The sequence below is a fragment of the Lutra lutra genome, chromosome 8 (assembly GCF_902655055.1).
Source record: "Lutra lutra chromosome 8, mLutLut1.2, whole genome shotgun sequence".
Taxonomy (NCBI): domain Eukaryota; kingdom Metazoa; phylum Chordata; class Mammalia; order Carnivora; family Mustelidae; genus Lutra; species Lutra lutra.
This window is the reverse complement of record NC_062285.1, coordinates 140,591,072-140,604,613: the sequence shown is the minus strand read 5'-3', so window position 1 is coordinate 140,604,613 and position 13,542 is coordinate 140,591,072. Positions and strand designations below refer to the sequence as shown.

The following is a 13,542-nucleotide window of genomic DNA, read 5'->3' as shown; positions in this document are numbered from 1 at the left end:
ATATTTTATATGTTGATGTGCTTTACTGTTTTTAAAAGGGAACTGTAGAGTCGATTTCAATGAAAAAACCCAAAGAAAGAACCCAGTTTTTTGAGGAAATCAGCACTTCAGGAGAGCTTATAGGAGAATATGAGGAAAAGAAAAGAAAGTTACAGAAAGCTGAAGAGGATGCACAGTTTAATTTTAATAAGAAGAAAAATGTAGCCGCAGAACGCAAACATGCAAAGTTAGAGAAAGAAGAGGTAAGGTTGTGATGGTGGATCCAGTAAGTGTCAGACATAAAGACTTTCTGTTAGCATTGCTAGGTATTGGCTTGTGGTTACTAACAAGATGTTAAAAATAATGTAAGACAAAGAAAGTCCACTATTCATTAAAAATAAACTTTTTGATGTAGTTTCTACTGTTTTTTGTTTGTTTGTTTGTTTTTCCTTAATAGGCAGTACAACTTTAACCACAAAAATGTCTGATTTTACTGACTAAAAATAAGCTTAGGGGGTTTATATCTTATATGACAGAAGCTTTCAACTTTTGGATCTGGTCCCCTTGTACTCTTACAAATGTATAAGGCCCCCAAAGAGTTTGTGTTAATGTGGGTTATATCTACCAATATTTATTATATTTGCAACTGAAACTGAGAAATTTTAAAAATATATTTTAACAAACTGAGGGTTTTGGAGGGGAGGGGGTGGGGGGTTAGATGAGCCTGGTGGTGGGTATTAAGGAGGGCATGTATTGCATGGAGCACTGGGTGTGGTGTATAAACAATGAATCTTGGAACACTGAAAAAATTAAATTAAAAATATATACATTTTTTTAATAGTCGATGTTAAAACAGTAGTAAACATACATTAACATAAATGATGTATTTTTATGAAAAATAACTTCATTTTTTAAACTAATTAGAAGGGTGGCATTGTTTTACATATTTATAATCTCCTTAATACATGGCTTAATAGAAGAATCTCCTATCTTCTGCATCAAACCAAATTTATGTGAAGGCCTAGCAGGTTTACCCACCATCAGTACAACTGTCAACACAATCAAAAAAGCAAATGAGGGCTTATGAAAAGAGTTTTGACCTCAGGAGCTCCCTCAAAGCGTACTGGGAACCTCTAGGAGGCCACAGACACACTTCACAGATACTGTTCTGTGGTATTTCTTGTTGCCCTTCACAATGCCTAGTATAGTGTCTTATTTATGGTTGATAATTATTTGCACTTAGAATAATCTTTGTCAAATGGAAATCAGTCTGTCTTTCTCTTGCATAAAACCTCTATCAGCGGGCACCTGGGTGGCCCAGTTGGTTAAGCAACTGCCTTCGGCTCAGGTCATGATCCCGGGGTCCTGGGATCAAGTCCCATGTCAGGCTCCCAGCTCCATGGGGAGTCTGCTTCTCCCTCTGACCTTCTCCCCTCTCATGCTTTCTCTCACCCTCTCTCTCAAATAAATAAAGAAAATCTTTAAAAAAAAAACAACAAAACAAAACCAAACCTCTGTCAGTGCAGTGCTTCCCTCTAGTCTCCCTTCCCAGTGTAGTTATATGGCCCTTTACCCACCCCTTTAGTTTCCTCTCCTCTCCCACCACACTGACGTTCACTGTTTATTGAACATAATGTGCTCACTTCTAGCTCTGAGCTTTTGCTGTTTCCCCTGCCCAACAACTCTGCTCCTGATGGTTTGCAGGGCCAATACTCTCTCATTCAAGTTGTCATTAAAAAGATATTTTCTCAGGCAAGCATTTGCTATCCACATGCCAATCTAAGCTGGCGCCTCTCCCTAGTGCTATCACATTACCCTATTTTTTGGTAACATATCTTGCCGTAGGAAATTACCTTGTTTATTATGTTCGCTTGTTTATGCTCTCATTCCCCCTCCACCATTAGAACAACTAACTTGTAAGTTGATATGAGCAGGGACTATTTTTTTTTTAAAGATTTTATTTATTTATTTAATGACAGACAGAGATCACAAGTAGGCAGAGAGAGAGGAGGAAGCAGGCTCCCCGCTGAGCAGAGAGCCCGATGCAGGGCTTGATCCCAGGACCCTGAGATCATGACCTGAGCCAAAGGTGGAGGCTTAACCCACTGAGCCACCCAGGCGCCCTGCAGGGACTATTAACATCATCTTCACTACTACATTCCCATCAACAAGGTCCAGGCCCATAGTAGGCAGTCATTAATATTTGAAGAAATAAAGGAAAGGTAGATATGTTTCTCATTGTGATGTTTCTTGTTTCTTCATATTTTTATATATGTGTATTTGTCCTTGGTTTTGTTAGTGGAGAGGAATGGTGTCAGTGAAAGACTCTGATATCCATAATATACTGAAACAGTTTATAGAAATGTAGAGTTGCAAAACTTCAAACTTTAGACAGTTAGAATCAATGAATTGCCTAACTATTTATTACAGTGTCGTGGCAAATGGCTGTTTACATATTACTCGGAATATATCATAGATTAGGAGATTTCCCTTCAAGGCAGCGCTTTATTCCTTTTTTTTTTTTTTTCAAAGATTTTATTTATTTGACAGACAGAGATCACAAGTAGGCAGAGAGGCAGGCAGAGAGAGAGAGAAGGAAGCAGGCTCCCCGCTGAGCAGAGAGCCCGATGCGGGGCTCCATCCCAGGAACCTGATATCATGACCTGAGCCGAAGGCAGAGGCTTAACCCACTGAGCCACCCAGGTGCCCCATTCCTTTATTAACGGTACAAATGCTAAGGAAATTCTTCCATTTTACATATATTTTAGAATTTTAGTATTGCTGTTAACAGAAAAAATTACATCTTATAGCAGGAATTTTACCTGGAATCCTTGAAGTTATCATGATCTCAGGGTTGAGAGATTGAGCCCCTCCTCAGGCTTGTATTCAGCAGGGCGTCTGCTTCTCTCCCTCTGCCCCTTCCCTTGCTCGTGTGCATGTGCGTGTGCACATGCACTCTTTCTCAAATGTCTTTAAAAAAAAAAAAAAAAGTTGCCAGGGACCTTACAAGTCCTATAACTTCCTTCAGTTTACATATTAGGAGCTGATGTCAGAAGTGTTAATGGACTTGCCACACTCTGAGGTCAAGACAGAAATGGGACAAAGACCCAGGTTAGCAGGTGCCACTTCTTTGTTCCTACCACTGAGTGGATGAAAATAAAATCATTTACTGATGTATTATATAACTGTATCCAGAAACCTTCTCCAAATAATGCTACTTTTGACAACAATACTATTTCTTAGTGATGTAAGTAATTATTTCATAAATTTAATAACTTGTGAATAATAAATAATAGATAAATAATAAATAATTTGATTTCTTAGAGATGGTTGGTACTAATGCTGAGTATATGAAAAGTCACCTTAAATATACTCCCTTTTAATGGTTGTTGAATTGTACTGTTTTATAGGCAGAACGTTATCAGAGTCTCCTTGAAGAACTGAAAATGAACAAGATACAATTACAGCTTTTCCAACTATATCATAATGAGAAAAAAATTCATTTCCTGAACACTGAGTTAGAGCACGTGAGTAGGGACTTGAGTGTCACAAAGGAGTCTCTTTCCCATCATGAAAACATAGTGAAAGCCAAGAAGAAGGAACATGGAATGTTAACCAGACAACTACAACAAACAGATAAAGAATTAAAGTGAGTTTTTAAAAATAGTTATTAACAACTGGATTTTACGTACATTGATAGAAAAAATGTAAGTGACACTTTTAAAGTAGATTAAAAAAAATTTTTTTTACTTTGAAATACTTTTAGATGCACGGAAAAATTACAAAGATAGCAAGAGTTCCCCTACTCCCCACACCTAATTTCTCCTACTTTTCACATTATTAATTTGATAATTTTTATTAATTTATGATATTAATTTTATTAATATTAATATTATTAATTAACAGCCAGTGGTCATTATTAATTTGTCAGAATTCATGAACCAGTGTTGAGACACTACTATTAACTAAAGCCCATACTTTACTCATATTTTCTGATTTTTCCCCAGTGTCCTATTTCTGATTGGGAATACAACATTACATTTAGTCGTTGTGTCTCCTTAGGTTCCTCATGGCTATGACAGTTCCTCAGTCTTTCCTTGTTTTTGGTGACCTTGAGAGTTTTGAGGTATATTGGTCAGGTTTTTTTTGTAGAATGTCTGTCAATTTGTATTTGTCTGATAGTTTTCTCATAATTAGTAAAGGTTTATGGATTTTGAGGAGGAAGGCCACAGACGTAAAATGTCATTGTCATCACATCACATCAGGAATGTCAATATATAATCTGTATGACATTCCATCTGTCTAATACATGATAATATGAAACTGACATCACTGTTGATGTTGGCCTTCTCCTGCCTATCTATAAACTCCATCCCAACAGCGAGAAACCTGGCTTCCACAGTCTGCTTTTCATTTTATTTTTTATTTTTAACTTTTATTTTATTTTAATTCAATTAATTAACATATAGTGTATCATTAGTTTCAGATATAAAGTTCAGTTATTCATCAATTGCATATAACAGCCAATGCTCACTACATCACATGCTCTCCTTAATTCCCATCACTCAGTTACCCCATTTCCCCCACCCATCTCCCCTCGTTTTGTTCCCATGATTAAGAGTTTCTTATGACTTGTCTCCCTCTCTGATTTTGTCTTATTTTATTTTTCCCTCCTTTCCCCTATGATCATCAGTTTTGTTTCTTAAATTCCACATATGAGTGAAACCATATGATAATTGTCTTTCTCTGACCAACTTATTTTGTTCCATCCAGGTCAAGCTACCCTATGACCCAGCAATTGCACTACTAGGTATTTACCCAAAGGATACAAACGTAGTGATCCAAAGGGGCACCTGCACCCCAGTGTTTATAGCAGCAATATCCACAATAGCTAAACTATGGAAAGAGGTGTCCATCAACAGATGAATGGATAAAGAAGATGTGGGATATATACACAATGGAATATTATTCAGCCATCAAAAGGGATGAAATCTTACCATTTGCTGTTCATTTTCAACTCCAGTAGTCACACATAACAATCCCAGAATTGTTAACCCGTGCCCTCATGGGGAGCAGCTTTAGCAACTAGAGTATAATGCTTATGTATAATTCCTTTTGTTTTAGTTTTTAGACTTGAGTCATTTTCAGAGTTATTTAGGTTAGCTCCTTTCCCCTCACCCCCTCCCATAAAGTAGTTCATACCAAGATTGGTAATATCATAGATGTTTTGGTTATATCCCATCTCGGATCCCCTAACCTCCTAAGTGATCTTTTTTAATTTGCATACATTACATTAAGGTTCACTCTTAGTGCTATAAAGTTCTATAGATTTTGACAAATGCATGATATCATATGCTCACCATTATAGTATCATACAGAGTAGCTTTACCACTCATAAAGTTCCCCTGTGGTGCCTGGGTGGCTCAGTGGGTTAAAGCCTCTGCCTTCGGCTCAGGTCATGGTTTCAGGGTCCTGGGATCAAGCCCCGCATCGGGCTCTTTGCTCGGCGGGGAGCCTGCTTCCTCCTCTCTCTCCTCCTGCCTCTCTGCCTACTTGTGATCTCTCTCTCTCTGTCAAATAAATAAATAGATTAAAAAAAAAAAAAAAAAAAGAAAGTTCCCCTGTGCTTCACCTATGCCATAACGACCCTTCCTGGCCCCACCGCCAGCCCTGATGGGAAACCACTGATCTGCTTACAGTCTCCGAAAGTTAATTTTTATAATTTATTTTTAAATGTATGATTTGATCAAAAGAACTTCCTTTATATAGTATAGATTTAATTTACTTTAAAGCAAACTTTATTTTCTTTTTAGATCTCTTGAAGCGCTTTTAAATCAGAAAAGGCCTCAATACATTAAAGCCAAAGAAAACACTTCTCACCACCTCAAGAAATTAGACGTGGCTAAGAAATCAATAAAGGACAGTGAGAAACAGTGTTCTAAACAGGAAGATGACATAAAAGCCCTGGAGACAGAGCTCGTTGATTTAGATGGTGCATGGAGGAGTTTTGAAAAGCAGGTTGAGGAAGAAATCTTACAAAAGGGGCGAGACATTGAACTAGAAGCCAGTCAGGTGAACGAGTCAACAAATGAGAAAATTTTCATTTCTATTATCTCAGCTTCTTAGAAACAATTTAAAGAATGTTCTCTGATATTTTAAGAGATTATCCTCAGACAGTCCTCATCTAAATTAATGGGGGTTGAAAATTTTCAGCCTGTATCCAGAGTTAAACTTAATCTTTGGACTAGGCTACTTTTACTTTATAAGATTAGATGGCATAACCTTTGTGAGTTAATTACAGTTATAGAAAAAACTTCACAAAGACTACCTAGTATCATTTTGTAAAAAAGTTAGGTAATTAAACTATGTTCTTATGTTCTTAAGGTAATCATTTTCTCCTTATAAATATTATAAAAACTTAAAAATAAGATATATCTGCCTTTAAAAAAACATGACCACTTAATTGGCAGGAGGAAAGTTGATTATTTGAGGTGGTTTAAATGTGGTGGTGAATTAATATCCAATTTGGTACGTAAGACTTAATTATAATAAATTGATAGTAGATACCCAAAAATTTGTAATTCAGAGTTTTCAAAATTCTCTTAATTGAATTTTTTATCATTTATCTTTCATTAATTTTATAATAATCTTACATAACATACAGACTAACTATAACTGTATAAATAAAATTTTATCTGAATATCTGTAATTTTATCTGAACTCTTGCTTTTGGGCCATTAATGAGTTTCAATCCCCTTTCTCATCTAAGAATTTCTTATAGAAACATAAAGTTGGTTTTGAATGCCTTATGTATTGTCTAAGCAGGTTTAAATAAGAAGAGGTTCATTTTGTATTCACATTATCTTACCTGGAGAACATGGCAAACTATCAACTAATTTATATAAAACTTTTGATAGGATTATCTGCTAGTAAATGATATCTTAAAAATTTCCTCTCATGCCTCTTATGCGAATTAGTAATATTTAACTGTTCCTTCTACAGCTGGATCGTTACAAAGAACTGAAGGAACAAGTAAGAAAGAAAGTGGCGATAATGACCCAACAGCTAGAAAAGCTGCAGTGGGAACAGAAGGCTGACAAAGAAAGACTGGCGTTTGAGAAGAGGAGGCATGGAGAAGTTCAGGTACCTTGGTTTGTGTAGTCATGACTGGGAATTATTTTCAATGAAATTGTATTCTGTTTTTGTATCCACTTTTCAATATGTAAATGGATTTACCCAAGACATAAGCAATTAATTTTAAAAATTCCGGATTCCCAGTTTTGCTGCTTAGTACCATCCAGGAGCTCTTTCCTTGTGGTCTAAGGTAGAAGTAGACTGTGCCTTCATACAGGTAATCAGTAAGTATTTTCCACACTTCTGTGTAGTGATGGGTCAGGGCAGACCATAGTTTTTGTTCTTACATGTATTTTAGTCCAGTAAGATGAGGAGGAGGATAGATGAAGGGAAAAAACAAACAAGTATAATAGAGGTGAATGCAAAGTCCTGTGGGGACATTAAGGACACCGCCCAAGAGGAGCTTGATGCCCTACACAGGAAGTGACCGAGACAGCATGATCATGTCCACCCCCACCCCGAGTAAGGCAGACCTGGCTTCCTGCCAATCTTGTTCTGTCACTGACCTGTTTAATCTTGAGAAATAACTAAATTATTCAACTTCTCTGAGTTTTGATTTCTTCATGTGTATGATGAGGACAGACTGTGTCTACCTCATAGAGAAGGGTAGGGTGAACAAGATGAAAAGGAGTGTGATGACATATGAAGTAGTTGGTCTTTCCCTCTGTTCCTCCTGACCTCCTTTTCCAAAGACTAAGAATTGGCATGTAAAATTATTACTGCGGCATTCAATAGTAATAACAACTTATGATACATTATGGAGTCAGTGGGCCATCCTGAAAACAGGACCATTTTTTTTTTTAAGATAGGTTTTTTTTTTTTTTTTAAGAGCATGAGAGGTGGGGGGCGCCAGGAAGGCTCAGTGGGTTAGAGCCTCTGCCTTCGGCTCAGATCATGATCCCAGGGTCTTGGGATTGAGCCCCATCGGGCTTTCTGCTCCACAGGGATCCTGTTTCCTCCTCTCTCTCTCTCTGCCTGCCTCTCTGCCTACTTGTGATCTCTGTCTGTCGAATAAATAAATAAAATCTTTAAAAAAAAAAAAAGCATGAGAGGTGGGAGGGTTAGAGGGAGAAGCAGGCTCCCCACTGGGCAGGGACTCTATCCCTTGACTCTAGGATTATGGCCGGAGCTGAAAGCAGTCTCTTAATCAATTGAGCCACCCAGGCGCCCAAGCAGGACCATTTCTGATAAGAATTGTAAAGGGAAATGGTTCTGAATTATATATACACTTGATTTATATGTGGATATTTGGAATTTAGAGGAACAATGTTTATTGATTACTTTGGTAGGCACTTTGCGCTCATTAGCTCTTATATGTCTCACAATACTATAGAGCAGGTGTTTGCTCTAAGGTAGACGGGAAAGCTAATGATTGGAATTTCGAAGTGAAACATGTCTCTGGAAACAGGTCTAACATTCTCCAGACACAGCAGCGGTAATATTGTAATATAGTGTGTATTTGTACGGGCCATGTATATACATGTTTACAGCCCTGCTATGAACCCAGTTTATTTAATCCTCAAACAATTTCATGAAGTAGATATTAGCATTGGTATGTTCTCATCCTGGTTTTTCCTCCTTTATGCATTCTCTGCCTTGGTGACCCATATTCTCATAGTTTACACACCATCTGCTGATGACTCTGAAATTGGTATTTCTTGCTCACAGTCTCATGTATCTGGCTGCTTTGTCAGCATCTCCATGCTGGATGTTGACTAGATATCTTGAACTTAAATCCCAAGCTGCCCTTTTGATCTTCACACCCATATGCTTCCTACACGTGATCTTTCTCATTTTACGTGATGACAGTTCAATCTTACTGGTTGTTCAGAGCAGAAAACTTGGCGTCCATTTTTGACTCTTTTAGGAAATTCTGCTGGCTTCACCTTGAAAGTATACCAAAAATCATTTCCCTTCTTTCCACTGCTGTTGTTCCAAGTCACCATCTTTTTGTTTGTTTAGACCACTGTGGTAGCCTGCTACGTTTCCCTGTTTCCACTCTCTTCTCCTCCACAACAGTCTCCGCATAGTACCCAAGAGACGGTTTTAGTATCTAAGTCAGATCATGAAACTTGCCTTTTTTCAGTCCTCCGGCGGCCCACCATCACACACAAAGTTTAAGTCAAGGTTCTCGAGTACGTAGACCTGCCTGATTTGTTCACCTCTCCTGCCCCAATTAGCCTTTCAAATCTCCTCTTTTTCTGTCCTCCCTCTTATTCCCTATTATCTAGCTCTCCTGGCCTCTGGAACAGATCAGATGTATTTCTGCCTTTGAGCCTTTGCACTGGTTATTCCTCTGCTTGGAACACGCTTTTCCTGCATTTCGTTTTTAACTCCCTCACGTCCTGCAAGTCTTTGCTCAAATGTTGCCTTCCATGAGGCCTACTCTGATTTCCCTGTTTAAAATTATAGTCCCCACTACACTTCTGCTCCCCGTGCCCCAGCTCTGTTTCTCCCACAGCAGTCGTCCCAGCACATGATTTAACTTATATGTTGCATTTGTCTGCCTTCCTCTCTAGAATGTAAACTCCGCAAAGCAGGAATATTTGTCTGTTTTGTTCACTGATGCATCCCAAGTGCCCGGGACAGTTCCTTATCTAGAGCAGATAATCAATAAATATTTGTTGACCTAATGAATTTCCAGATGAAAGAACTGAGACACAAGGTGGTTGACTTGACTGGACCAAGGGATGTGGTTCCCAATACTTGTCTCACCTTCTCAGCCTCTCGTTGTAGCCTTGCTGTGCGTTGGCCGAGGAAGATGCGAACAAGTAGGAAAGGTGAACTATTGATAATTGTGAGTGGAAGAGAGGACATTTTGTGGAGGGACAAAAACAGATGTAGTACCAGAGCAGTAACTACTCTGAAAACACTGGTGTAATTAATGTCACATTATAAAATTTTACATGGATTTCAGCAAATACTCATTGTACATTTTTGCCTTTGCACATGCTAGCTTTGGAAAACCCTACTCATTTTACCTGGTAAATTCTGTAGCTGCCCACATCACAAAGCCTTCTCTGGCCTGCTTTTTCTCCCCACCAAGAACCTGAATATGATTTCTTCCTCATCTAATCACCCATTGTGCTTAACCTATACCTAAGGGCTCTTATCAGATTGAAGGAAAAGCAGGTAATTGGTACAGTTCTACTAGACTGGGAGTGTCTTAAAAGCAGGATTTATAACTATCCGTTGTGAACCTTGTACTTAGATGTCAGTAAGTGGTGGTTGAGTTGCAGTTGTCTTTTGAATATAAAAACATTCATAGAAGAAGAACAACACATCAGGCTGGAGAGAGATGGAGAAATCTGTTACTCAGTTTCCCACAGGACTAGTGGCCCCCATCCGTGACGGGAGGAGCTTAACTTTCCACAGAACCCGAGGTCACTAGGTTCTGGGCAGTGTTGGGTTTTCCCAGACAACTGGCATCTCAAATCCAGAATGCCTGGTACCGTGACAGTCTGATTGTCCCCCATTATGTGTCAAGCCGGACATGCAGGCCTTGACACACTTTTCCGTATCATGATGACCCTGGCCTTTTACATTTTCTTCAGCAAAGTCCATTTATTTATTTTATTTTGTTTTTTGAGAGAGAGAGAGAACACAAGGGAGCCAGCATGCACACATGTGTGAGCAGGGGGGAGGGGCAGAGGGAGAAAGGGAATGTTAAGGAGGCGGGCTCCACACCCAGCATAGAGCCCGACACTGGACTCGACCTTACCATCTTGAGATCATGACTTGAGCGGAAATCAAGACTCTTAACCGACTGAGCCACCCAAGTACCCCAGCAAAGCCCATTGTTTAACCTGAGCCATATCCAAAGTTTGTTCTGAGCTCATTGTGTAACAGAGGTGACCCCAAAGAGACCCATCTGACCTAAGTAATGACCATGAAGGAACTCGACTGGCAGGATACAAACCCTAAGAGCGGCTGGAGTAAAGGCAGAGGTCAGTGTCTCCAGTTGACTTAACTTGGTATTCCTCATTAATCTTGTTTTTGCTGCTTTGAATGGAATTCTTAAGGGAGATAATAGAATTTCAATATGGATCTTTCATTTCAAAATATGTGAGTCCTAGAGCAAAGGAACTGTGTGTTGCTTATTGTGAGAACTCTGGTGCCTGGCGAAGGAAGTGTTCACTCCGTGAATCGGCACTACACACGAGTGAAATGACAGTCACCTTTATAGAATATGTTTGTCTTTTTCCACATGAAAATTGGCATTTCTTCTCGTTCCTGGTATTATACACTGAAAAAGAATTGTGTTTTTTACTTTGGTACACTCCTGGTTTTAGATCACTTAGGAATAGAGTATAAGAAGGTTCATCTTGCTGTAGTACACAGGGTGAACAGGGGAAGATTAGAGGCAAAAGCAGCTGAAGGCTAGTATAGCGCTTGTATTTAGTGATAAAGTGAATGGAGCAAGACTTTTGCGAAGTCTTAGTCCCACAGGCCCATCGTTGCGTTGCAGGTTCCTCTGCTATTGTAACACCAAGTCACTGGCCTGGAATCATTGTCTGATTGTCTGCCTCCCACCAACCCTCAGTCTTTGAGAGCAGAGACTCTGTCCTGTCCATTATTATTTTTTAAGATCGATTTATTTATTTGAGAGAGAGAGAGCATACATACACAAGTGGGGGGAGGGGCAGAGTAAGAGGGAGAGATGGCATCCCAAGCAAACTTCCCAACGAGTGGCTCTATCCAGGACCTATTAGATCGTGACCTGAGCTGAAATCACGAGGCACATGCTCAACCAACTGAGCCACCCAGGTGCCCCTTCTGTTTATTATTATATCTCTCGCACCTAGTACAGATAGCCAGAGAATAAATACTCATTGGATGAATTAGTTTGAGGAACACATATGAGATATGTGAGGTCTTTGAAAATCAACCCTTAGAAGTTACCAGAGTAAGCTTACTGGAGGTCAGCTATCTAGTAAATGGTGAAGCCAGGATTTGAACCTTGACACTTAAAATCACAAAGCTCTATCCCTTACTGCCTTTTCAGAGTTAAACATTGCTCTTACTAGTGTTTTTATAAGGTTATATTTGATGTGCTTCAAATTTGGAATATCTTACAAGTCTACAGTAATTTCTAGCAATATGGTGAAAAATAATTTTGTTTGGAGTTGCCAATACTGATTTTAGGTTTTTTTCCCTATTTTAGGAAAATCTAAAACAAATAAAAGAACAGATAGAAGACCATAAAAAAAGAATAGAAAAGTTGGAGGAGTATACAAAAACATGCATGTGGGTACAGTTCTTATGGCTTTCTCATGTCTCAGGTGTCTGGTATATTTATGGGATATTCATGAAATGAAAGCTTCCACCGACTGTATCCTAAAGTTCTCACTTCTTTTTTTTTTTATTTCATTGTAGATAATTAAAAATTATACTTAACCATATAAGTAAATACAGTAAGTTTTAAAAATACAAACTTTCAAGTGGTATAATTTTGGTATTGATATTTTATAATAAAAGTTAGGTCATGAAAGCTAATATAACCTAAGTATCCTACCACCAGAACTTTTATTTTTCGTTGGTGTTTACCTATTACTAAGCCCACAACGACTGTTCTGGTTATAGCAATCGATCCTTACTTCCTCAGTATTCAGAACTATGCATCTTCTGAATCAACAAAGAATGATCAAAATCTCTTTGACCATGTCTGGTACTAGGCTTATTTTATTCTATTTTTCATCATTTAAAATTGATAAGCGCTATTCTGTTCCCCTGCGATGCCAGACCACAGTGGAATGTATCTTGTAATTAAATTTTGTTTTTTCTTTTTGCTATGTAATTTATTGTTGTTATTATTATGCAGGGATTGCTTGAAAGAGAAAAAACAGCAAGAGGAAACGCTAGTGGGTGAAATTGAAAACACAAAATCAAGAATGTCTGAAGTTAATGAGGAACTGAATCTTATTCGAAATGAACTGCAGAACGCTGGGATTGACAACCATGAGGGGCACCGGCAGCAAAGGAGAGCGGAGGTTCTGGAGCACCTTAAAAGACTTTACCCAGATTCTGTGGTAATTAGAGATGAATAGTTAATTGAAACAAAAAGCCTAAGCCTTCTTATTTGGGATTAGGAATGTTATTAGAAAGCAGAATTATTTCTAATTATTATTAGAAATTATTAGCTTATAGAAAGCAGAATTGTTTCAGAAATCTTTTAGTTTTGTGTTTGATTTATATTTAAAACATAATAGTAAATAATTGCAACAAAATTTAGATAACTTTCAGCGGTGTCTATAGATAAGTAATTATTGGAGAGAAACATTAGTGTGAACGTATTACCCAGAAAATCTAAGTTTGACCAGTATCCTCAAAGGACACAGGTGCCATAAGATAGTCTGGCCCTCCCACCCCAGGCAGATAGCCTCAAACTGAATATTCTTCATGATTTCAATTTTTAAAAAATATATTTTC

At 38.3% G+C, this 13,542-nt stretch overlaps 1 protein-coding gene across 4 annotated transcripts in view; it reads left to right on the top strand.

Moving 5' to 3' along the window:
• SMC1B (structural maintenance of chromosomes 1B) overlaps nucleotides 1-13,542 on the top strand; it is a 72,410-nt gene that overhangs the window by 15,913 nt on the left and 42,955 nt on the right. For all 4 annotated transcript variants that reach the window (XR_007129317.1, XM_047740395.1, XM_047740396.1 and 1 more), the window contains exons 4-9: nucleotides 39-242; nucleotides 3,390-3,628; nucleotides 5,793-6,051; nucleotides 6,982-7,122; nucleotides 12,278-12,360; nucleotides 12,935-13,142. Coding sequence is in view for 3 of the 4 variants with exons in the window: in XM_047740395.1 (XP_047596351.1) it covers nucleotides 39-242; nucleotides 3,390-3,628; nucleotides 5,793-6,051; nucleotides 6,982-7,122; nucleotides 12,278-12,360; nucleotides 12,935-13,142 (1,134 nt within the window). In the remaining variant the exon portion in view is untranslated. The remainder of the gene's footprint in view (nucleotides 1-38; nucleotides 243-3,389; nucleotides 3,629-5,792; nucleotides 6,052-6,981; nucleotides 7,123-12,277; nucleotides 12,361-12,934; nucleotides 13,143-13,542) is intronic.